A 24,002-nucleotide genomic window follows, 5' to 3' on the forward strand; every position below is an offset into this window, starting at 1 on the left:
CCGATTTATGTTAACTGCAGCAAGATATTTTTTTCTTTAAATAATGCACAAATTCACAAATTCAACCAAGCAAGTAAAAGGCACTTGGGAGTTCACATTTTCAATATGAGCAGAAGTATCATCAGATTTGTGCCAGATCTTGGTTGCCGAAAGCCAAATAATTATGTGAAGACAGCAGAAAAATATGGAGCACTGAGCTGTTTGTTCCTATTTATGTTATGATTTGGAGTTTTGCAGCCAAGATCTGGTAGCTCTGCTTTACTTCATATTTGGGGGCAATCTCTTTTGAAATTGACTGTAGACTTCCATTAAGATCAGAATTTCTGCTGACCCATAGAACTTTGTCTTAACTACTTGTATTTTTGGGGGAAATTGTTTGGAGTCTGCCGAACACTTCTTTACTTTTATCTGGATCTTGACAATGCATCAGAGAGAGGGACTGTTAAATCAACAGAAAACTATTGTTTTATTGTTACTTGGCACCTCAAATCAGTATCTTCAGGATTGATGAAACCAGACTAGGGACAGCAGGGGGCAGTCTAAAAGCAAGCTGCCTAGAGTTGCCCCAAACAGCAGGATGGCCGGTATATACCAGTGATGGCTAACCTTTTTTGTCATCGCGTGCCAAAAGCGATGTGCATGCACATGCCCACACCCATAATTCTATGTGCCCTGCCCCTGCACATGTGCGTGTGACTCCGCCCGGCGCTCCTCCTGCTTTTGGCACGCAATGGCACGGTGGACAAGTTTTTCGCCCTCCCCAGGCTACAGAGCCTTTCTAGGTTCCTAGGGAGGGCAAAACTGGCTCCCACCCCCCGAGGCTGAAAACAGCCAGAAGGCCCAAAAATCAGCTCGCCGATGAGCACATGCATGCCGGAGCTGAGCTTGCATGCCCACCGATATGGCTCCGGGTGCCACCTGTGGCATGTGTGCCATAGGTTCACCATCATGAGTATATACATTTAACAATAATAAAACAAAACAAATAAATAAAAAGCCATCTTTCACCACTATTGCACACATTCTCTTTAACATATTTAATAATAGTTACTTTTCCACTTGGTCATTTAGTAAAGCTTTTAACACACCAGTAAGATTTTATAGTTTCTGAACAAATCTAAAACAACCAGGGAAAAATAACCCCCACACAGCTCATACATTGTAATCATAGGAAATATTAAGTGGGCAGAAGTCATCACGTTAAGACTTTCATTTTCAATGGATTACATTCAATATAACATCTGTAAGAAAATCAATAACCAACGCCAGATAAAGCGCAAATTAAAATATTATAATAAATTATAAATAAATGTAGACAGGAATAGCATATTATAATTATCATAAATAACCATTAGAAGTAGTGAGTCTGGAAAAAAAACACCTAGCTTTGGTTTCAAAGATATATTTTAAAAAAAGAAAGATTTAATTATGGCAATAAGACAAGAAATGAAGACAATAACTGGGCCCATGCAAACTGCTGTAAAACCATAATGTGGTTTTGTGACTTAGCATGCTGTAAAAAAAGGACATGGTGGCTCAGTGGCTAAGGCACTGAGCTTGTCGATTAGAAAAGTAGGCAGTTTGAATCCCTAGCGCCGCGTAACAGAGTGAGCTCCCATTACTTGTCCCAGCTTCTGCCAACCTAGCAGTTCGAAAGCATGTAAAAATGTAAGTATAAAAAATTGGAACCACCTTTGGTGGGAAGGTAACAGCGTTCCATGCGCCTTTGGCATTTAGTCATGCCGGCCACATGACCATGGAGTTGTCTTTGGACAGTGCTGGCTCTTCGGTTTTGAAATGGAGATGAGCAGCAGCGCCCACTAGAGTCAGGAACGACTAGCATATGTGTGCGAGGGGAACCTTTACCTTGTTATGCTGTAAAAACCAGTTTGTAGTTTAACACATTGGGTGACCCTAGAAAATTGTGGCTGATGTAACAAATCAATATTTTGTGAGCCCTGCCTCAGCCCCTTGAGGTATCCCATTGCATGTTCAGTGTAAAAAGACTAGTTTTACTGCTCTACCAAACAAAATCTAGATTACCTTTTGATTCTGAACTATAATTATGGAATTGTCTAGTGTAGCATGCATCTTAATGGATACATTTTATTCTACTCTTGAATCCACTCTCAAGAGGCTTACTTAGAAAGCTGTCTTCTTCATAGGAGGAGGAAGGAATGGAGTTTTGCTTCCTCTTGCATTTCCCAAAGATGCTTTTTTCCGGAGGCAACTGGACCACTAGCTTCCTTAGTCTTCACATAAGAAGGATGAAGCTTGTTGCTCTCATTTGCTGGTACACACTTCTCATACATCAGTTGCCCGAAGCGTTGTCGTCTAGCAGTGGGTGCAAACTATTGGTTTCTAATCTCTGATTTATTATTTTAAACAATTTTCTTTAAGTTTTAATTACAAGCGGTACAAAATTCTAACCACATCTGCATTAGAACCACTTTGGTATTTTAGGCATTGTAATCTCCCCACCCCCCTCAGAAGCAGTTTCTTTTCCTTGGTAGGAACATATAGTATTAATGAATGGACTGCGGTATCTGTTGCATTATCAGACAATCAAATGGTATCTACTACCGTGTAGGGCTATAACGGTAGAAGTAAAGTTCCCGAGTAGTTTATCCTTTGCGTTCTTAGGGTGCACACAAAATATTGTCTTCTCACCTTGCTTTGCTTTATTTCAATCTGGTAATTATATGAGCATCTGTTCAAGGAATATAGGCTTTTCACAATAAAGATTGAGGGTTAGTCACAGCTGTGTGTCCATATGCACTGACAAATAGCCTGAGGTGGAGGGGGAGCTGTGATTTCCTGCTTGTAGATCTTACTTCCCCCTCTGGAAGCCAGAGAAGAATGTTTCTTATATCATTAAAACCAGTCCCATTGGTGAGAGTGATATCATACCTATAATGTAAGTTGCACAATTGGAACACGGAAAATGAAAAATGCAAAAATGGTCATAAAAACAGTCTGGACGAAATGGAATATTGGTGGAGAAATAATATTGGGGATTAGAGACTGGACAATGTGGTGTAAAAATGAACTAAATTTACAACAGCAACCTAAATGCTAGTGCAGATGATTCCCCAGTTCCCAATAGCAAGCAAAGAATCTATTTGATAAACTAATAGGAATTCTCCTGCATCTCCATACAAGGAAGTCTGGATTAAATTCTACTGCCAAGGTTAAATATGGCCACAGAGGACAGTAGCAGAGGCTAAAATGCTCCATTTCAACCTCCCCCTCCTTTTAATGGTACAACTGTAATATGACAAAACAAAACTATTTAAATATAGATTTTAATGACATTGAAAACAACAACCATTAAATTACCCGTTTGAACACCATATCTCACTTTGGTGCTTCCAGATCCGTGGAATGCGTAAAGAAAATGACGCGCTCAAAGAACAAATAGATACCTTCAGAGAGACCGTAACAATTCATGAGATGGAGCTGAAAGCCAACAGAGAAACCATCATGAGGCTTGTGTCAGAAGTGAACAAGGAGCAAAAAAAAGCAGCAGCTTGCTCTCAAGACATAGAAAAGCTAAGTGATGTATGTCTCTTAGTGCATGTTTATGACCTTAGAGCTTTCTTTATAAACAAGGCGTTTCTTAATGTGTTTTCCAAAATGTTTTCTGAGGTCTTGCCTAGATAGGAGGACTAGAGCTTTGGGATCACAACTATCTCCCCCCCCCCCCATTTTTGTAAGTATTGAAATGTATAGGAACTGTGAAGGAAACATTCAAAGATGGGAGGAAAGTACTGCAGACATGAGGAAAGTAGGATTATAATAATAATAATAGAATATAAGAACAGCCCTGCTTAATTGGGTCAAAGTTGATCATAATCCAACATTTTGCTTCTTGCAATGTCCAACTCCAGGGTACTCATAAGCATAACATGGAGATGTACTTCTTTTCTACCATTATTCCCCTGCTCACCTCCAGCCCATAAGTAATCCTGAGTCTTCAAAGTTAATAACCCTTGATAGGCTTAGCCTCCATGTATTTAGAGCCACCCAAATTTAATAGTTTGAGGGGCATCACTTCCATTCCGCAATTTGTGTGCCTTCTCAATCAAAGGATTGTTAATAAAGCCTTGGTACTTTCATTTTTGGTCAAGACAGAGCTTCTGCAGGAGTTGAACCTTCCACGAAATTTTTTTGGGGGGAGGGGAGACTAATGTTATAATGTTGCTAATTATAATTTATCATTTATGAAATTCTCTTCCTGATAGTTGGATTTGGAATGATACTATTGTGTAGATAGAACAGAGGTGAAATGGGCTTTAATTTTGCTTTTCAGTACCAGTTCTGAAAAGTGATCAGGATAGTTGATATCCCTGTTTACAGGAACTGTCGAGCACTTAAGAATTCTTTTGAAGTTTGGGAGGTGGCCTTTTGGACTATAGGTTTTGTACATCTACTCTGTCTGACAAGTGTGTCTGGGCGCCAGATGGATAAAACCACAATGGAAAATACAGCAATGACTTTACTACAAAACGCGATTTTGTTTTATCTTGTTTTTGCCATTAACCTTTTATGAGGCATTGGAAACTTCAACAGATGTTAATATGCATTGTTTTGAACATTTGGGTTTCTCCTCGCGCAACTGTCCTCTGCTTGTTGATGAAATGTGATTTCTGTTTTGTTATAAGGTAAAATTATATGTTTATGTGGAGAGAAATAATATGACTTGGTAAACTGTGTTAGATTAATCGGATTGGGGTGATAACTGAGCCTGTTCTGTTGTGTTAGGGAGAGTTTATTTCCAGTGTTACCTATGAATATACAGTTATGATTTGTTATACTGATTTTACATTTCTTGGGGTTTGATTGTTTTTGGTTATTATTGATGTATACCACCCAGATCAGAGGTGGTATTCAGCTGGTTCTCTCCAGTTCGGGTGAACCAGTAGCAGTGGCTGCGGGAGGCTCTGCCCACCCACCCCGACGTAAAGTGTGAACATTGCGCATGCGTAGATGCAGCATGTTCACTCACATTTGAGAACCCGTAGGGAAGGTAAGTGAATCCAACCGCTGACCCAGATGCATAAATTAAGAGTTGGGAATTCTTATACATTATATGAACAGATAAACAATCTTTTTTCCCCCTAGAAGGTTGCTTTAAAAAGGCAATTTTACATTTTTATTATGTTTGAAAATGGAGACTGATGTCACAACTGCATCTTATAACAATAAAGCTAGCCTTATGATAGAAGACTATCCTTTTTAAGCAAGTAACACACTTTGTACATAATTAACATTGTACAAGTAATAGCTCTCGTAGCTGGAAGAATTCTGTCCTTATCTGAACTTACAGATACTCAAAAACATCCTTAATAATAAGACACAGGATTGCAAGTAGCATTTCTATTGGCTTTTTATCCATTTTAGCATCCAAGTCAGAAAAAAAATGTGGGACTTTATTCACAAAGTGATTTGCAAAGTAGCATAGTGTGTATTCCACTCACTCTACAATCAATTCAATAAAGAAGATATAACAGTCCTCAGATCTATGGGCCAAACAACTCAACTTTTTAAAAATAAAGATGCTAAAGTTTTCTTCCTCTTCAAAATGGATAGAATTAGAATTCTTATATTATTTTGGTGCTTTGGAACACTTAAGATTTTCCATTTTTAATCAAGTCTTCTGTTTAACTCCCCTCTTGGTCTGATGCATTAGCTTTGCTGCTTTTTTTTCCCTTGCAAAGTTTTAAAATGCTTGAAAAAACATTTATCTGTGCAATAAACATAAAAACTTTTTCGGCTTCATATGTCATTTCTTTCAATCCTCTTATGTTGCTCTTTAATTAATTTCCCCTTTGTAAGCTCTTCAAATTACAATGCCAAGAACTACTGAGTTGTAATGCTTTATCAAAGAAGCTAACCAGCATATTCTGGAATGCTTAGTTCACTGTCATTAAATCCATGCTGGCTGTTTGTAATCATTCTGTTTTCCTTACGTATTTCAGATTAAAAAAAACCATGCCAACCAGCTCCCTCGATGCATTTTAATTCTAAAGAAAATTATTTTTCAGATAATTAGTTTCTTTAACATAATACGCAATCTAGAAGCTCCTCCCTTCTGTGTGTATCCCACAAAATATTATGAGAAGAGTCTTAACTATGGGGTTTAGTTGCTTCTATTTTGCCCATTTATTTGGAGCAAGACACTTTTTGTGCTTATCTACTGTATTGTTTTTATGGAATATGCTTTTTTCTAAAATAAAAACAGCGTAACTGCATTCAGAAAGAGCCTGTTCTTCCTATCTTTCCTATATATTTTCTTTCCAGTTCAAATGTCTATTTAGCTCATTTATGATGTTTATTTCATTTTTATTTATTTTGATTAAAGTAATGTTACATTTTGGCAACTATACATGGACTGGTAACCATATTTCTAGATCTGCAGAAGTATCCAGGTTCATGGAGATACAGAGTAAGAGAGCATGCAGGAGGAACTTCTGGAAATCTGGACAAGAATGTATGAGTTTAACATTGCATGGATTTATTCAGAAACCACCACCCCTCCACAAAGTCTTCAGTAAAGGAAGGAGGATAGTCCCTGTGTGTGGGAATAGGGGTTAAGAAGTTGTATTTGATCTTAAGTTTAAATTCATAGAGCTATGGAAACTCGATGTGACTTTGGGCCAGTGATTCTTTCTCTGCCCTCCTGAAGAAGAAGCAGTAGCAGAATCTTGGGACAGAGTTAAAAGAGGAAGCAGCCTAGAATCCCTGTGGGGCCACAAGTGGATTAAGTTCACCTCCACCCTTGAATTCCATTGACCCGTACCTAACTCCAAACAAGTGCTAACCATTAGTTGAAAAGATACCTCTGCATAGGCATAAGTAGCAATACATCAGTTTAATCGGACTTTCACATGTAGACCTGGTCTTTTGGGCCTGACACCCACCTACCTCATGCAGCATTGCTGTTGTGGGAATAAAATGAGTGCCAATAGAACAATTAATCAGTGGAACAACTTGCCTCCAAAAGTTGTGAAAGCTCCAACACTGGAAGTTTTTAAGAAGATGTTGGATAACCATTTGCCTGAAGTGGTGTAGGGTTTCCTGCCTAAGCAGAGGGGTGGACCAATACCTCCAAGGTCCCTTCCAACTCTGTTATTCTATTCTATTCTATTCTATTCTATTCTATTCTATTCTATTCTATTCTATTCTATTCTATTCTATTCTATTCTATTCTATTCTATTCTATTCTATTCTATTCTATTCTTCCATTCCATTCTTTCCCTTAGAGGTTGCCTTAAGCACTAAGAAGAAATACGGAATGTAGAATTAACAAATGCATGCATACAATGTCCTCCATGCAGACAAGAGTGAATTAGAAAAGTGTAGGGAATAATGGATACAGGGTGAATTCTGCCACCTTATCATACTGTTATCATAATACAGGTAGTCCTCCACTTACAACAGTTCATTTAGTGAACGTTCAAAGTTACAACGGAAGTGAAAAAAGTGACTTATGACTATTTTTCACACTTATGACCATTGCAGCATCCCCATGATCACCTGATCAAAATTTGGGCACTTGGCAACTGATTCATATTTATGACAGTTGCAGTGTCCTGGGGTCGCATGATCTCCTTTTGCGACCGTCTGACAAGCAAAATCAAAGGGGAAGCCAGATTCACGTAGCAGCCATGTTACCCAATTAACAACTGCAGCAATTCACTTAACAACTGTGGCAAGAAATGTCATAAAATGGAGCAAAACTCACTTAACAAACGTTTCCCTTAGCAAAATAAATTTCGGGCTCAGTTATGATTGTAAGTGAGGACTACCTGTAGAACATGCTTTGGAAAAAAGAAAAGCCAAATGGATATTTAATCTGCTCTCTGGGTTGGCCATCTGTCTCTTTATTATTCTTTTCTTTCTCTTAAGATAAGCAACATGCTTGTACACTGTTTCCCTGAAAATAAGACCTCCACGGATAATAAGCCCAATTGGGCTTTTGAGCGCATGCGCTAAAATAAGCCTCCCCCCAAAATAAGCCCTCCCTGAAAATATTGCAACACAGCAACAGCCCTGAAGTGACCACACTCGCCGCCTCCTACACCTCAAAAATAATAGGACCTCCCCGAAAACAAGGCCAAACGCTTATTTCGGTGGTCAAAAGAAAGTAAGACCCTGTCTTATTTTGGGGAAACATGGTAATACTCTCATCCTTTCCTCAAAAGCCACTTTGAGTTCCAATCAATTGTTTGAAGGTCCTTCAAATGTTGTAATAATTCAATTTTAATTAATGTAAATTGATAGGTACTTTGGTTCTTATTAATGGCATATCTTCTTCTTCTTGGATCCTGTCATATTGGGTGTGGTATCAATACGGAATATTTTTTTTTCAAAAATAAAATAGTTGCTGTAGGTTTATGGAGTGGGGAAGCAATGTTGCGCTGCACCTGTGACAAAGAGGGGGGAAGATTTATTGAAATAATATTGCAATCTGAAAATGTTTCGTTAATTTCCCCAAAAACTGTCATTTAATTCTTGTCACTAGAGTAATTTTCCCCTTCCTACCAACTCCTTTAAAGAAAAGTAGCAGAAAAATTAAATTAAATGAAATGGAAGCATGCCAAGATGCAGAAAAGCAGATAATACTGACTGTGACGGCTCCAACTAGAGTAGGTTTGAATGGTGACAACTATGTATTTAACAGTTTTCTTTTTTTAAAAAAACTGCAATTAACATGGGCATAATTACATAAATTTTGATCTTTCACTACACACATGTCATTTTGGCTTTTGAAACTAGTCTCCTAACACACACACACACACACACACACACACACACACACACACACACACACACCAATCAAAATCAAAAGTGTCTAGTTCTGTTCCATAACAATTGTTCCCAATGCTTTCTTTTCAACAAGCCATAATCCAATACATATTTTATAAAATTTAATCCATAGTGTTTGTGGGCTACTAGGTAAACAAATCATTTTAAACACTTTACACATAATGCTTATATTCAGTATTACCAGGGGTGGGTTCTGGCATGCGCTACTGCCAGTTCGCTCATTTGTGTGCTGCTTGTGCATGCGCAGTGCAATTAAAATTGCAGAACTGAAACACAAGAACCGGTTTGGGGGTGTGGCAGGCCTGTTTTGCAGACTTGGAAGGCTTCAAAATGTTCCTTTTTTAGTGCTTGTGCGGGCGCACCTTAGGCACACATGCGCACAAAGCGCACGCTCAGTATCAGACTCACCGAACCGGTAGTAGACTTCAGAGGATTACACCGCTGGTGTGAAGACTTTAGCTGGGATCAAAAATAGTGCTTTCAGCCTTGGGGTTTGGGGGGATTGATTTAACTCAGTATGGCAAGAAATAAATCAAAATTCCTCCTATTCCTTTACTGATGCTGAATCATTTATGGGTTGGATCCACACTGGCCTTTCATAAATAAAAGATCTTTTATACTTATCAAATTATTTAGATCTAGCCTACATTATAGTGAAATAAAATAACTGCAAAAGTCAATGGTGGGACTTTGAAGGTTTGCCCAACCTCACCTAGTGTAATTATTGTTCCAACTCTCTGGATCCATAGTTTTATTTTCTTTCAGCAGAAACTATCCATACATCTCTTCTAAGGAAGTTTTTAGTAATAATGCACATTGTATCTTCTATTCTCCTGGAAATGTGTTGTGAAATAACTGTTGTTTCCCTCTTTTCTGTGACGTGTAAATATTGGTATTGTTTTTATTTTAGGACCTAAGCAACATTGCAGGAGCTAAGCAGAATCTTGAGGAGGAGATTAGAAGCCTCCAGAACAGATTGGCAGCCAGCCAGCAGGCTTGGGAAGAACTGGGCCAACTAAAAGTCCGTTGCAATGAAAAAGAAGCGGAATTGAGAATTAATCTAGAGAAAGCCAAAGAAGAAAAAAAGCTGCACGATGAATTCAAAGATCAAATAGTGACTTTACTGGGGAGTAACCCCATTGTGGCGACTCCATCCAAGGAAGACATCGTGGAAAAAATCCAAGATTTGTACCACAGAGAGGAGAGCAAAAAAAAAGTAGGTTGAAACTTGTTTTATTTGTCTTCAGTGTGCTTAATTTATTCCTGTGTATAGATTTTATTTTAGTTCACTTCAGAAATGTTTTAAAAATTAATTCTTGAATTGACAGGATTGTAAGTGGTGACAGAATGGTTTCTAATTTTTTTCCTACCAGTTCGCTCGTGCATGCTCTCACACGTGCAATGCTTCTGCGCATGCACAGAAGTGTCAAGATGGGTGGGCGGAGTCTCCTGCCGCTACTACTACCGGTTCGCCCAATCCGGGCCAAACCGGCAGTCACCCAACTCTACTTATAATCCTATACTTAAAATAATTACAAAGGGCAATGAAAAAGTGCTCATATGTTGTGTATTATATACTGTTCAGTCCCGGTTAGTAATTTAATTGGCATTGCTACAGGCTTCTCATATCACAATAAACTATATTGTGGTTTCTTTTTTTTTTTTTTTAGAAAAACGTTTTTATTTTTAAACAAACATAAAACATACAGACATAAACACACACAAAATAAAAATCCTTCTCCAATTACTTACAGTGTGTCGATTGGTTACAAAGCTTTTGTGCTTTCTCACAACAGTCTTCACTTGCAATTTACATAAAGACTCATATCATTATTCTAATACATATATATGTATACAATTGTTATGGTTATTAAACATTCATTTGACTATAGCTATTATTACATCCTTTTTATGTAAAATATTCTAAATTTAAGATAAATTTATATTATGGCATTTACACCATCCTGAAATCATCCAATAGTATTACATCTTTATATTCTATTCTATATAGAATTATTTATCTTTTATAACAAAGCTTTTAAACATACTCTCCATAGTCCTCACTTACAATTTATATAAAATTTCATATTATCAATCTAGTAAATATATATATGCATTATTAATCATTTATTTAGCTATAACTATTACTACTTTATTTTATACATAATACTCTAAATTTAACTAAGTTTAACTCAATTTTTATTCTAACATTTCATTTTTTCATCCTGTATCCTTCCAGTAGTAGTGCAGTCCTATATCTCTTGCCATTTGTGGTATTTGTGTTCTAATTGCTTTCTTGGTAGATCTTATGTGGACGTCTCTTGGCACCTTGTTGTTCCTTACGTATCTTATAAAGAAAGACTCGAAGCCCTCCATCTGTTCCTTCCATCCGCTTGCCTTTAGTTATCACCAGTGTTTCTGCCAGAATTTCTCTCATTGTTTCTGCCAAATTTTCTCCCTTTTCTTCTTCCATGTTTTGAGGTTTAAGATAGGATTCCAGTTCGTTAATCTCTCCTTTCAACATTCCACTCCTGCCGTTTCCAACCACACTCGATTTGCTGTCAATATCAACAATTTTCTTATCGCTTTGTTCATATTTTTCTTCAATTTTTTGAACTCTATCCTCAAATTTCATCATCATTTTATAGATATTCTCAACTCTTCCCTCTATTTTTTTCTGTTTTTTGTTCCATGTTTTTCATCCTATTTTCAATGTTTTTTGTACTTATTTGTACTTTTTGAATTTCAAACATAATCATTTGCAATATTAATTCTTTTTCTTTTTCATGTTGCGCCATTCTTCCAGGTTATAAACACTGCCACTAAAACATCCAAAGCTTTTTGGATAATTTTCAAACAAGTTCACTATAATCTTTCAAGACAAGGTTTTCTCTTCACTGTAGTCCAGCTATTGATAGTACTCCAGAAGAGCACCTGCATAAACAATCCGTACTCTTCCCACTATCCCTTTCAATAAAATCAAGAGCCTTGAAGTATTAGATATTAGTCAAATGTTCAAAGGAAATAATAAAAAACAATGTTCCAAGCCTCCAGCCTCTAGATGGCAGTGTTGCTTCTTTTTCCTTTGCCTCTACCCTCTTTTTAAATTCCAAACTTAAGCAAAAAAAAGTGCTTAAAAGCAATCAATCCAGCCAAGCCTTGTAAAAAGAAAAGAAAGAAAATCATAATCCACAAATATGTAAAAAGAAAAAAATAGAAGAGGGAAAAAAGAAACCAGTAAGAGGCATTTGTAAAAGTTCCATCCATAAAAAAAGCAAAATTAAAAAGATAACACACTAAGTTTAATTCAGGCTTAATTTGTAGCTCTCTTTTGTCTTCAATTTTAATTTTACTCTGTTTTTTGGGGCGTTCTCTAATAGTAAAATTTATTTCACCATTTTGACACACTCTCTCTCCTGCTTTTCTTCCAGTTCAGGGGCTGTCCCAACCTTTTGCAGCTTCAATGGCTGCTTCTCTTTCACCGGAAAAAAAAGAGGTTCTCCTGGATCAATCAGGGATTTTGCGATGTCCTTGAGATCAGCAGGACGTGCCCTTCTCTATCATCGTCTCTACAGGACGGTTTAGGTCCAAAAGGATCATCCAGCAGCAGAGATATTGACAGCAATCCTGGAGCTCCAAGATTGCATGTCATGTCGTAGCGTTGTCAGCTCTGCCCTCCTCTATATTGTGGTTTCTAACTTAACTTTTTTCCCCCCTGGCTTAAGGTGACGTTGCCACCTCCAACCCCTATCTTAGTTGATGATGCTTAGTTTGAGCCTCTCATTTTTCAACTTGACCTGTTCATGTCTTGTAATATGCTGCATTTACATGAAAGAAAGAAGGTCCTGAATTTAAGACAATCTCCCTCTCCAAATAGTCTTCTAGATTAATCATCATCATCCCAACCCATTGCAAATAAAATGCAGTTAGTACGTAAAATGTATGCAAGGAGAGGAGAATACATACCTTCCCTCCCTCCCTCCCTCCCTCCCTCCCTCCCTCCCTCCCTCCCTCCCTCCCTCCCTCTCTCCATACTAACCAAATCATTCCAGTGCTCTGAAGGGTGCAAATACAAATGTGTGTAGCATTTTCTTTCCTCCTTCCCTTTCAACAAAAAGAATAAAAATAAAATATGATCGATAAAAGTATGAAGTGGAGAAGGAAGGAAAAAGGGTTACGGAGAATAAAACAGAGCTTTTTGGTGTATAATAAACAGTTGTAATATAGCACAGACACATGTGCTGAGGCTGCAACTCAAAAGATTTTCAGCCGCTATGGTAAGATCATTTTGCTTGAATATTAATGTCCTGTGAGTAAGTAGCAATGGCAAACAACAGGCCTGATTCAAATATCTCTTGCAGGTATTTATTAATCAACTGTCAGGATACCCCCCCGGGATAACAAATCCAACACCACATTTGTTGACACAGTCTTTTTATAAATGCATTTGCTTGGATTATATTTCTTTGCAGGCCAAATTAGTACAGGTAATCCTCAATTTACAATAGTTCACTTAATGACCGTTTGAAGTTACAACACCCCTGAAAAATTGTTTTATGACCATTGCAACATCCTCATGGTCACATGATCAAAATTCAAGCTCTGGCATCTGACTCATATTTATGATGGTTGCTGTGCCCTGGGGACAAGTGATCACCTTTTGCAACCTTCTGAAAAGCAACGTCGATGGAGCAACCCAGATTCACGTAACGACTGAGTTAATTTACTAACTTAACAACTGCAGTGCTTCACTTAATAACAACAACTGTTACAAGAATGGTCATAAAATGGGGGCAAGATTCACTTAGCAAATGTCTCACTTAGCAACAGAAATTTTGGACTCAATTGTGGTCATAAGTTGAGTATTATTGCAAGATGCCTCAAATGCCCCTGTATACAGTCTAGTTTCCTCTGCATTGAGTGTTCACTATGTCACAGATCCAGTAGAGGTTGCTCATGCACACTTTTTAAATGTCTTGGTTTTCTGTGTGATGATCTAATTGTAGTTTAAGTAATTTGGATAATCCAAATGTGCTATAAAATGCTTTTTTTAAAAAAATAATAATTCCTTAATAAGCAAATTTCCAATTGAATAATCCAAGCTTGTGGTCAGGAAATTTAGTGTAGATATTAGTGCAGTAAAAAGACCCAGTAAACTTTCAGGATATAAAGTTGAGTGCTTGATGTTTAGTAAACAGTTGCCTCTGTGATTTATTGCAATGAGCTGGCTCAATCGTCTATGCTGCAACACCACAGCTATTTCCTGAATAGCCCTGATAATACACAATTGCAGAGAAATACATATGTATGGTTGGGAGAGAGAGAGGCAGAAATACTTGACGCCAACCTGTTTCTGGCCGCCTGTCTTGGGACTCTTAACTCCCACAATTCCCAACCAGAATCCTGGAAGTTACAGCCCAAGCACATATGGACAGGATCCAGGGAAATGGGAAAATGTAAAAGCTGTCAGCATTCTCTGTTCATTTCTGACATTTTTATGCCACTCCTCTCCAAATGGCTTTTAGCAGCTTGCAGCAGAAAGATAAAGAATAACCATACCAAATATCCTAGTTACACTGCAGCTCGTGACAAAGTATTCTGTTAGAAATGCAAAGAATGATAAAACTTATGGAACTTTGCAAATTCAGCAAGCTGCTTATGCAATCCCTCTGATAACATCACACTTGACATCATGTTATAGAAACAGCAGAACATACTTAGCAGGAGTATGATTCAGCCAGTTCGGACAGGTTCGGATGAACCGGTAGCTCCAACGATCAGCTGAGAGCAAACCAGTTTACTCCGATGATCAGGTTGGCCTGCCTGCCTGCCCTTGAGCTTTATTTACCTATATCCTTTCAGCCGATTAGCGCTGCAGAGCAGATTGTGGCGCCTCAGCTGTGTTACTCCCCAAGAAGTAACGTGGAAGGTAATTTCTGGTAAAACTGTGCACGCCCACACAATGAAACATGCAATTACCAAACCAGTTGTTAAACCGGCAGGATGCCACCACTAATACTGAGGTGACATCTCAATGGGAAGAAGAATGGATGCCTTGGTTACAACAGAAACAGGATTTGGGGCTTCATTAGTGAAAGTAGAGCACACCACTAGGATTGACAATGCGATTATTTTTCTGGGTCTACAAGGGGAAGCTGGAGCAAAGTGCTTCAGCTGAGCCTAAATACATGGGGCAGAAATGTTTAAGAGTACTATAATAGGCAAAATGAAATTGCAGTTTTTCATAAAAATCAAGGGAAGGAAAAAACACATTTGCTGCAAATCTCTGACACATTCCTAGTATAGAATAGATTTGAAAAGATGAATGTCCTATTTATATTGCCATGGAATGATATCCACTAGTAAGGAAGTGTTCACTTTAGCCTTTGGAGAGCTTGAATTTGAAGCTCAGGAACTCAGACTGCTATACAACAGCAGAAGAGGCTTAAGCATGTTCTGCTATTATTCCTAAGGCGGAAAGAACATTGTGTTCTACAGGGTTAGTTTGGATGTGTTCACGAATTTAATAAGCTCTGGCTAGAACTGGTTTACTGAATGTAGAAAAGAATGCAGTAAAAGTGTGTATGGAATTTTCAACATACAGAAATATCATCCATATGATGTGTGTGTAGACACACACACCCCCCCCTCATACATGCCTATGTATATCATTGTGTATAAAAGTTTATTGTTGCTAAATTATCTCATGTATCTGGCTATGCTTCAGCATCTTGCAGGACTTATTTTTATTGGTTGTTTGCAAAGGGAGAGTACAATCTGACGTTTGTGCTATAGCTAATCATTTCTGTCCCTTTGGCAATGTCTTAAATCATTTGTTCTTCACTTTGTTTGGTCAGAACCTAGTTACAATGAGTCACCTGTTTCCACTTCCTTTCAATCTTATTACTGAAGAAATGTTATGGTGCACGGTGTACTCACAGAGTTAAAATGAAAACTTGCATGGATTGTTCCCTTTGCTTGGACTATTATCTTTGCTGAACATACGGGAAATGAGTATCTTTGTTGAAAACAAGTTCTCTTATTTCAAACTAAAGAATCATTGCAGTTTTAATAGCTATAAGCATATTGCAGGGCATCTGAAGTCCTTTTGGTATGCTTTCAGCTGTGTTGGGAGCATAAGCATCTTGGTAGAGAATTGGCAGGGTTTTCTCTTCTCTCTCCCTTGCCCATTTCTTTTTAAACTGAGAACAAATGGCCACGTTCATCTTTTTGGGTCTGGAATTCCACAGATGGTTTCAGCTGTGTTGGCAGGGAAGAATGAGAGCTCTCACCTAATGCATACAGAGAAACCAGGGTTTAGAAGCGGGTTAATGTTGTGCCTAAAGTTTGGCTGGTGTTTTTAGCTGTTGTTACAGATAGATAGATACCGATAGATACAGATACAGATTAACAGAGTTGGAAGGGGTCTTGTAGATCATCTAGTCCAATCCCCTGCCCAAGCAGACCATACACCATTTCTGACAGATGGCAGTCCAGTCTCGTCTTGAAAGCTGTCAGTGATGAAGGTTCCACAACTTCTGAAGGCAAGATGTTTCATTGGTTGATTGCTCGTAGTGTCAGAAAATGTTCCCTTATTTAGAATAGAATAGAATAGAATAGAACAAAACAGAACAGAACAAAACAGAATAGAATTCTTTATTGGCCAAGTGTGATTGGACACACAAGGAATTTGTCTTTGGTGCATACGCTCTCAGTGTACATAAAGAAAAATAGAATACATTCATCAAGAATCATAAGATACAACACTTAATGATAGTCATAGGTTAGTAATAAGCAATCAAATCATACTAGGAAAAAATAAAGCAACATAACTTGTAAAGTTACAAGCAACATGGTTATAGTCGTAAGTGGGAAGAGATAGGTACGAGGAAGGATGAGAAGAATAATAGCAATACAGTAAATAATTTGACAGTGGTGACAGAATTATTTGTGATGGCATTCAGGGAAAAACTGTCTTTGTGTCTAGTTGTTCTGGTGTGCAGTGCCCTATAGCGTTGTTTTGAGGGTAGAAGTTGAAACAATTTATATCCAGGATGTGAGGGGTCTGTAGATATTTTTACGGTCCTCTTTTTGACTCGTGTAGTATACAGGTCCTCAATGGAAAGCAGGTTAGTAGCAAATGTTTTTTCTGCAGTTCTAATTATCAGTTGAAGCCTGTGTCTGTCTTGTTTGGTTGCAGAGCCAAACCAGACAGTTTTTTTTTATAAACAATTTTTATTTGTTTTTGAACAAGGACAAACATAAAAAACCCATCTTCCATTACAAATTGTAGAAAGTGTGTCAGTTGGTTAGAGTATTTTCATGCATCTCTTCCATAGTCACCACCTGCTTTTCATATCAAATCGCATATTTTAAATTCACCTATATTCATGTACATCACAATTATTATATCTCAACCTTAATTTGACTATAATTGTTTTTACCTCCTTTTATATATAATATTCAAAATCTAGAATAGGATTATATGACATTCCATTAAATCATCCTAAAATCATCCAATCACAATACATCTTTAGAACATATTCTAGATAAAGCTTTTAAACCTCCTCTCATAATCTTCATATATTGTTTACATAAAATTTCATATTATCAGACTAATATATCTATATGTATTTTTATCATTATTAATCTTTATTTAACTATAGCTATTGTCGCTTCATTTTATACATACTACTAGTAAACTAAATTTAGCTTAATTTTTATTATACGTTTCCATTGCATCAACCTGTATCCCTCCAGTAATAGTAAGGTCTTATATCTCTTGCCATTTGTAGCATTAATGTTCTAGTTACTTTCTTAATAAATCTTGTATAAACCTCCCTTGGCAACATGCTGTTCCTTTTGTATCTCACAAAAGCTTGAAACCCAACATCTGCTCTTTCCATCAGCTTATCTTTGGTTATCGCTAGTGCTTCTATCAAGATTTCTCTCCTTATCTCTGTCAATTTTTATCTCTTTTCTTCTTCTGTGCTTTGAAGTCGGGTAGAGTTCCAATCCATCCATCTCCCCTTTCCATATTCCGCTCTTGCCATTACCAACAACGCTCACTTTGTTATCAGTATCCACAGCTTTCTTATCTCTTTACTCATTTTTTTCCATCTTTTGAACTCTGTCCTCCACTTTCTTCATTTGGTAAACATCCTCATATTTTTCTGTTTCTGTATTCCATATTCTCCAATCTCTTTTCAATTCTCTCTGTCACAACTAATTGATTTTGAATGTTACAGCTTCTTTTTCCTGCTGGGCCATTCTTTCAATTTTGCAGATACTGCCACTATAGGGTTCAAAGGTATTTTAATAAACTTCAAACAGGTTCATTTATTAACTTTCAGGTCAAAATGTTGTCTTCTCTCCAATAGCTAGTGAATGAACTTCCAAAAGACACCTGTATAAACAACTTGTGCTCTTCCTACTATCACTGTCACTAACAAGCTGAAAGAACCTTGAATCTCAAGTGATCAAAGCGAAAGAAGAAAAAACAATGTATCCAGCCTCCAGCCTCTAAGTGGCAGTGTAACTACTTTTCCTCCTGTTGTTTCAACCCTCTTTATAATCCTTCTTATTTTCTTCTTTATAATCCAAGGTTAAGAAAGGAAAAAAAACCCTTAAATGGAGATCAAAAACAATCAAATCAATCAAATCAAGCATTATATACAAAAAGGAGAATTGCAATCCATAGGTATAAGCAAAAGTGAAAAAAGAAGAAGAAAGAATTCATCCATTCAATTTAAAAAATAGGGAGCCCCTGCAAAAGTTCCATCGTGAAAAAAAAAGAAATTAGAAACTGGATAACACACTAAGTTCAATGCAGATCAATCTCGCTGCCTATAGTCTTTTGTCTTCAATCTTAACTTAACTTAAATTTTTTTCTTGGGTAGTCTCTTCCTCTAATAATAAAATTTCTTCACCAACACACTTTCTTTTTCTGCTTTCTTCCCGTTCCGGAGCTGTCCCAACTTCAGCAGCTTCATTAGCTGCATTTCTGTCGCCGGAAAAAAAGGCTATTCCTGGATCTTTCAGGGACTTTGCGGTGTCCCTGAGATCAGCAGGAGGTGCCCTTCTCAATCACCGTCTCTGCGGGACAGTTTAGGTCCAAATGGACCGTCCAGCGGCAGAAATTTGACTGCGATCTCGAAGCACCAAGATCGCACGTTGTGCCGTCACGATGTCAGCTCTCTTCAAACCAAACCAGACAGTTATTGAGGTGCATATGACAGACTCAATAATTCATCTGTAATATTTCCAGGTTGAATCTCTCCTCGTTCAGTTTCCATCCAGTTCTTCTATTTGCTTGTCTGACTTGCTGTTCATACTGTACATTTGATAACATCTCCATACAGACTTTTTATTGGGGTCTCATCTTGGGTAACATTGTCTATCTGTATTTGAGATATTGTAATTTTAAATGCTGAAGCTTTTAGTGGGAAAGTGAACATGCATAAGTGCTGGCAAAATTGAGGTCAGCCTGCAGACACCAGGATTGCATTTGCTAGTCAGGGTAACTTTTTAACAGCTTTCAAGGGCGGGGGGGGGGGGTGGACTGAATATGAACAAAAAAATAAGTTATAAAATTCCGCAGGGAAATACAATTAATTTTGAACAATGTTAAGAATAGAATCCAATAATCTTCATTTTATCTATTTGGAGATTTATGGAAGGTTCATACAAGTAATAAAGCATACTGAAGACAGATGTTATTGTTTCTATGGTTTTGTGTAATGGGATTTATTTTGTTTTTGGCTATAACTACACTAGATTAGGTTTTATTTATTACTGTCTGTTGGCTTAAAATCGGTGGCATCACAAGCATGTCAATCTTAATTTTAAAATGTTTTGCTACATTTCAACTGATTCAACCCTACCTAGCTATAGAAAGTACAGTAATTGTTTGCCTTATATCTTAGTAGGTATCAAACCAATGTGTTTAATAGATCATATTCTTGATTCTGGGTGTGGATATGAATCAGAATATTCTGCCTTCTTACATAATAACCTTGAAGGAAAACCCTAGGAGGCCTATAATGTGTATGTCTTTATTCCAGCTTCCTACGGATGGCAGAGCTTGGAATCATCTCTCACCTTTACGTCTGTCCTATTTTCCTGCCCATCATCTTATCATTCATTCATCCATTTAGGAAACCTCTATACCCTTATATGCAGTGTCTTTTGAAATAGTTAAAAAAAGATTATATACAGAAAGAGATTGTATTTATCCAAAGTCTAGCTTTGCCAATGAAAAAAAGAGAATTTCCCAGTCTTTATTCCTCCTGCAAGCTGTACCTGCCATTTGGAGAAAATAGTTCCTAATATATGCTGTGTGGACAGATGTGGTACCAGCAAGGGTTTTATGTGAATTTTATAGAATTTTCAAGAATTAAATGAAAGCATGGTACATTATAAGGGAAGTACTGTACACCAGAAACATTGCATTAATTTCTCACTTTTCCATAACTGGAAGATTAATAATGGAATACATCATGCTCTGAGAGCCAGTTTGGTGTAGTGGTTAGAGCATCAGGCTTGAAAACAAAAGATTGTGAGTTCTAGTCCCTCCTTAGGGACAAAGCCAATTGGGTGACCTTGGACCAATCACTTTCTCTCAGTCCTAGGAAAGAAGCAATGGAAAACCTCTTCCCAAATCTTGCCAAGAAAAGTGTGGGGACTTGTGCAGGCATTCTCCAAAAATCAGACATGATTGAATAGAAATTAAAACAATGTTGTTCAATGTTTAAATTAATATCAGATTCTGGTATACCTGTAAATATTCTTGTGTTGGTAACAGTGGTAATCTGGCAGGTTTATAGCATTATTTATGAATAAACTTTAAGTGAGTATGTATTGACCCATTTAGATTAGCAGAATATTTATTCAAATTTGCAAGGTACATATTAATATGTCTGCTTCACAAGTTGCTCTAATTTTGGTTTGTTTGTGATTGGCTTAGCATATTGTGTGACTCTAGCTTTTGCAATTTATAGCTTTGTGTGATATATGAATTCAACAAGTCGATAAAGTTTTTTTTTCAATTGACATGATAAGAAATTGTAGCTTAGTGAGTTTTGCAAATTCAGCCACAGTCCATATATGCTATACTACTGTGTTGTGGCCCAGCAGGAGCCGTTGGAGTTGCCACCAGACTCCGACAGCGAGGTGTCCTCTGAGTCGGCTCAAGAGGAGGTGGAAAACCCTGGTAAGGGTTCCGACGCTGAGCAGGGCGCAGAGAGGCTGGTTGGCCACCAGGGGGCGCCTGAGGCATGGAGCAGTGGTGAAAGCCAAAGGAAGGGGGCTCCTGATGTCATGCCTTGGAGCAGTGGGGAGGAGTCACAGGACAGTGAGTCAGACATCAGCAGTGAGCTATTAGATGCTCGTTACCGACGTGCTACCCGGCGTAAGGAGCAATTGAGCAATTACAGGAGGTAATGGCTCTCAGCTGCTGATCATTAGACTCCTCTCCAGACTATAAAGGGACTGCTTGTGGACACACCCTTTGCAGGAATCAACTGATCATTGGAGTTGGAGAAGCTCAGATCTGTGTCGTACTTTGGCAGGCTGGATTGCTGCTAAAGGTTTTAGCTGGATTGCTGCCCAGAGTGCTATCTTGACCTTGACAGGCTGGATTGCTGCCAAGGTGGAACCTGTATGTCAATAAACATCTTTGAAGAGACTTTGTGTTGAAGTGTCTTGGTATACAAGAGGAGGGGGTCAGAACACTACTGTATGGTATCTAGATCACGTCCTTCTGATTAAGTGTTCAGGTGTTTCCTGTTTGTTGAATAGAAAGTGATTCTTTTACTGCCCTTCTATAATTGGTGATTTTCTTGTACCACTGATTAGTGTCATATTCAATTTCTGATTTGAGTTTACTTTTGTTTCCCAGATGGTATCCCAGCTTGAAGCCCAAATCAGCAAACTTACCGAGACTCTGGAGACTCAGACAATGTTGCATCAGGAGGCCTTGCAAAGAGCCAAAAAATCAGAAAATAAATCAGAAATGCTTCATGATCAGTTGATGCGTCTAGAAGGAGAGCTGGTGTCTGGAGATGTGATGCGAGATGCTTGGAAACTTGAGAAACAACAAGTAATATCTTATGTTTATAGGAAGGGTATAAGGCAAGGTAGAGAAAGCTTAATTTAATGACGTGGTCGTGATTTTATCGAAGGTAAATGAACGGTCTGATTGGTACAGTCATATTCACATCAGTAAAATTTGTTGGCGAAATCATTTTTCAGTATGATCAGGGTGGTGATTTGAACATAAAATGTATACATAAGCATTCAGAATCCTTAGACTGTATTAAAAAGTATGACAAGACTGAGGTCTTAGGGGGGGTGTTAAGCAACAAGCCATGAAAATATCTAAGGAAATGTGTTGGTGTTTTGGATCTTGTAGAAGTAAGTTACTAAAAGATTTCTGACTGCCAGTTCTAGACCCCAGGAGGCAATCTGTTTTGGGATTAGTATTCCAAGTATATTTTCCTGGAAGTTGCCAGGACTATAGAGAACATAGCAGGGGAACTTAATATATTTTAAATGAAAATAAAATGTTCCTGAGAAATCAGCTCTTTACCAGATAGAGAAGAATAGAATCAAAGCTAGGTTTTATTCAGATAATTATAATTATTGAAAGAAATTCCATGGGTTTCATAGGATCCTTACAAAAGATAAAATGTTTGTTCAGTTAGTAGGTTTTTTAAAACTTTTAGTCACTTTTTTATTTAGTTACTTAGCAATATGGGCTTGTTTTCCTAACTTCAATATATCAACTTGATTCCAAATTTGAGTATGTCAACATTTCCTTGATTCTGTTTTCTGAAATTTTCTTCTTTAGCTTTACTTAATGATCACATAATGATCACAGTGGCACAGCTTATGGCCAGTTTGGACGTGCTAAGTCATTGGAGGCAAATAAACCCCACTGAAAGTGACGGAATTGCTTCATTGCTCATTCTGTTGAATGATCCTTATTGGGGTGATAAAATGTATGGATAAAAGAGTTTTACCCTAGCAAAAAAACTTGGCATAGATTGCCTCTTTTGTCTCAAACCCTATTAAATATATATTTGAATGCCTTCTTAATGGAGAACAGCAAAGGCAGATTTTTCTGTCCTTCTCACAGAAGGGGACTGTGATAGGTTAGAAAGAAATGTCCCTGTTTTGAATGCATTGCCCAAGTTTGTCTATAATGAAGATTCATGCTGTATCTCTTGATACATCTGGCAAGAATCATTGCTCTCGTCATTCATTTCTCCAGTAGGCATTGACTCAGTGAAAAATCTCTATGGGAAGCTCAGTATCCTATCTCCTTCCCTAGGATATCACAGTGCCAGCAGTAGACAAGGTAGTTGTAAAAATTGCCTTAAGCCATTTACTTCCATATGAATATAGATCAGTGGTGGGATTCAAAATTTGTTACTACTGGTTCTGTGGGCATGGCTTGGTGGGTGTGGCAGGAGAAGGATACTGTTAAGATCCCCATTCCCTCCCAATCAGCTGGGACTTGGGAGGCAGAGAATAGATGGGGTCGAGGCCAGTCAGAGGTGGTATTTACCAGTTCTCCGAACTACTCAAAATTTCTACTACAGGTTCTCCAGAACTGGTCAGAACCTGCTGAATACCACCTCTGATATAGATGCTATGCATCAGAGGAAGCTTAAAGATTAGAGCACATGCACACTTCACAAACTGTATGCCATCCTGTGCATGCACAACTCTAGAAAGAGTTGTTTTTTCATGTTCTTTAGAAAACATTAACACCTTTACTATTTTCCATTTGTTTGCTAAGTGAGAATGGAATAACTCCAGAGATACAACCATTGTGCCATTTAGAGCATAAGATTTTTGTGGTATCTTAAACATTTTTTTAATGTACTTCTTTCATCAAGTTTAGTTCCTGCTGACTTCCTGGAGATGTCCATTCAGTTTTCTTGATAGAGTCAAGAAGTGATAGTCCTCACTTAAAAACCAGTCATTTTGCAAACATTCAAAGTTACAATAACCATGAAACGGGTGCCTTAATAGCCCATAAAGATCCCCAGCCAACATAAATAGTTGGGGGTGCCACCCCATGACTGCATGTAGTGCAGATCAGCTTTATGACAGGTTGTGGCATTCAACAGCCTCATGACCACAAGTCATAATGGTTTTTTGCT

General features: G+C 37.7%; 1 protein-coding gene across 2 annotated transcripts in view; it reads left to right on the forward strand.

Moving 5' to 3' along the window:
* CCDC170 (coiled-coil domain containing 170) overlaps positions 1-24,002 on the forward strand; it is a 71,380-nt gene that overhangs the window by 38,747 nt on the left and 8,631 nt on the right. For both annotated transcript variants that reach the window (XM_081945650.1, XM_081945651.1), the window contains exons 5-7: positions 3,376-3,561; positions 9,743-10,048; positions 21,731-21,931. In XM_081945650.1, coding sequence (XP_081801776.1) covers positions 3,376-3,561; positions 9,743-10,048; positions 21,731-21,931 — 693 coding nt within the window. The remainder of the gene's footprint in view (positions 1-3,375; positions 3,562-9,742; positions 10,049-21,730; positions 21,932-24,002) is intronic.

The sequence above is a fragment of the Natrix helvetica genome, assembly GCF_964273705.1.
Source record: "Natrix helvetica genome assembly, chromosome: 2".
Classification (NCBI taxonomy): Eukaryota; Metazoa; Chordata; class Lepidosauria; order Squamata; family Natricidae; genus Natrix; species Natrix helvetica.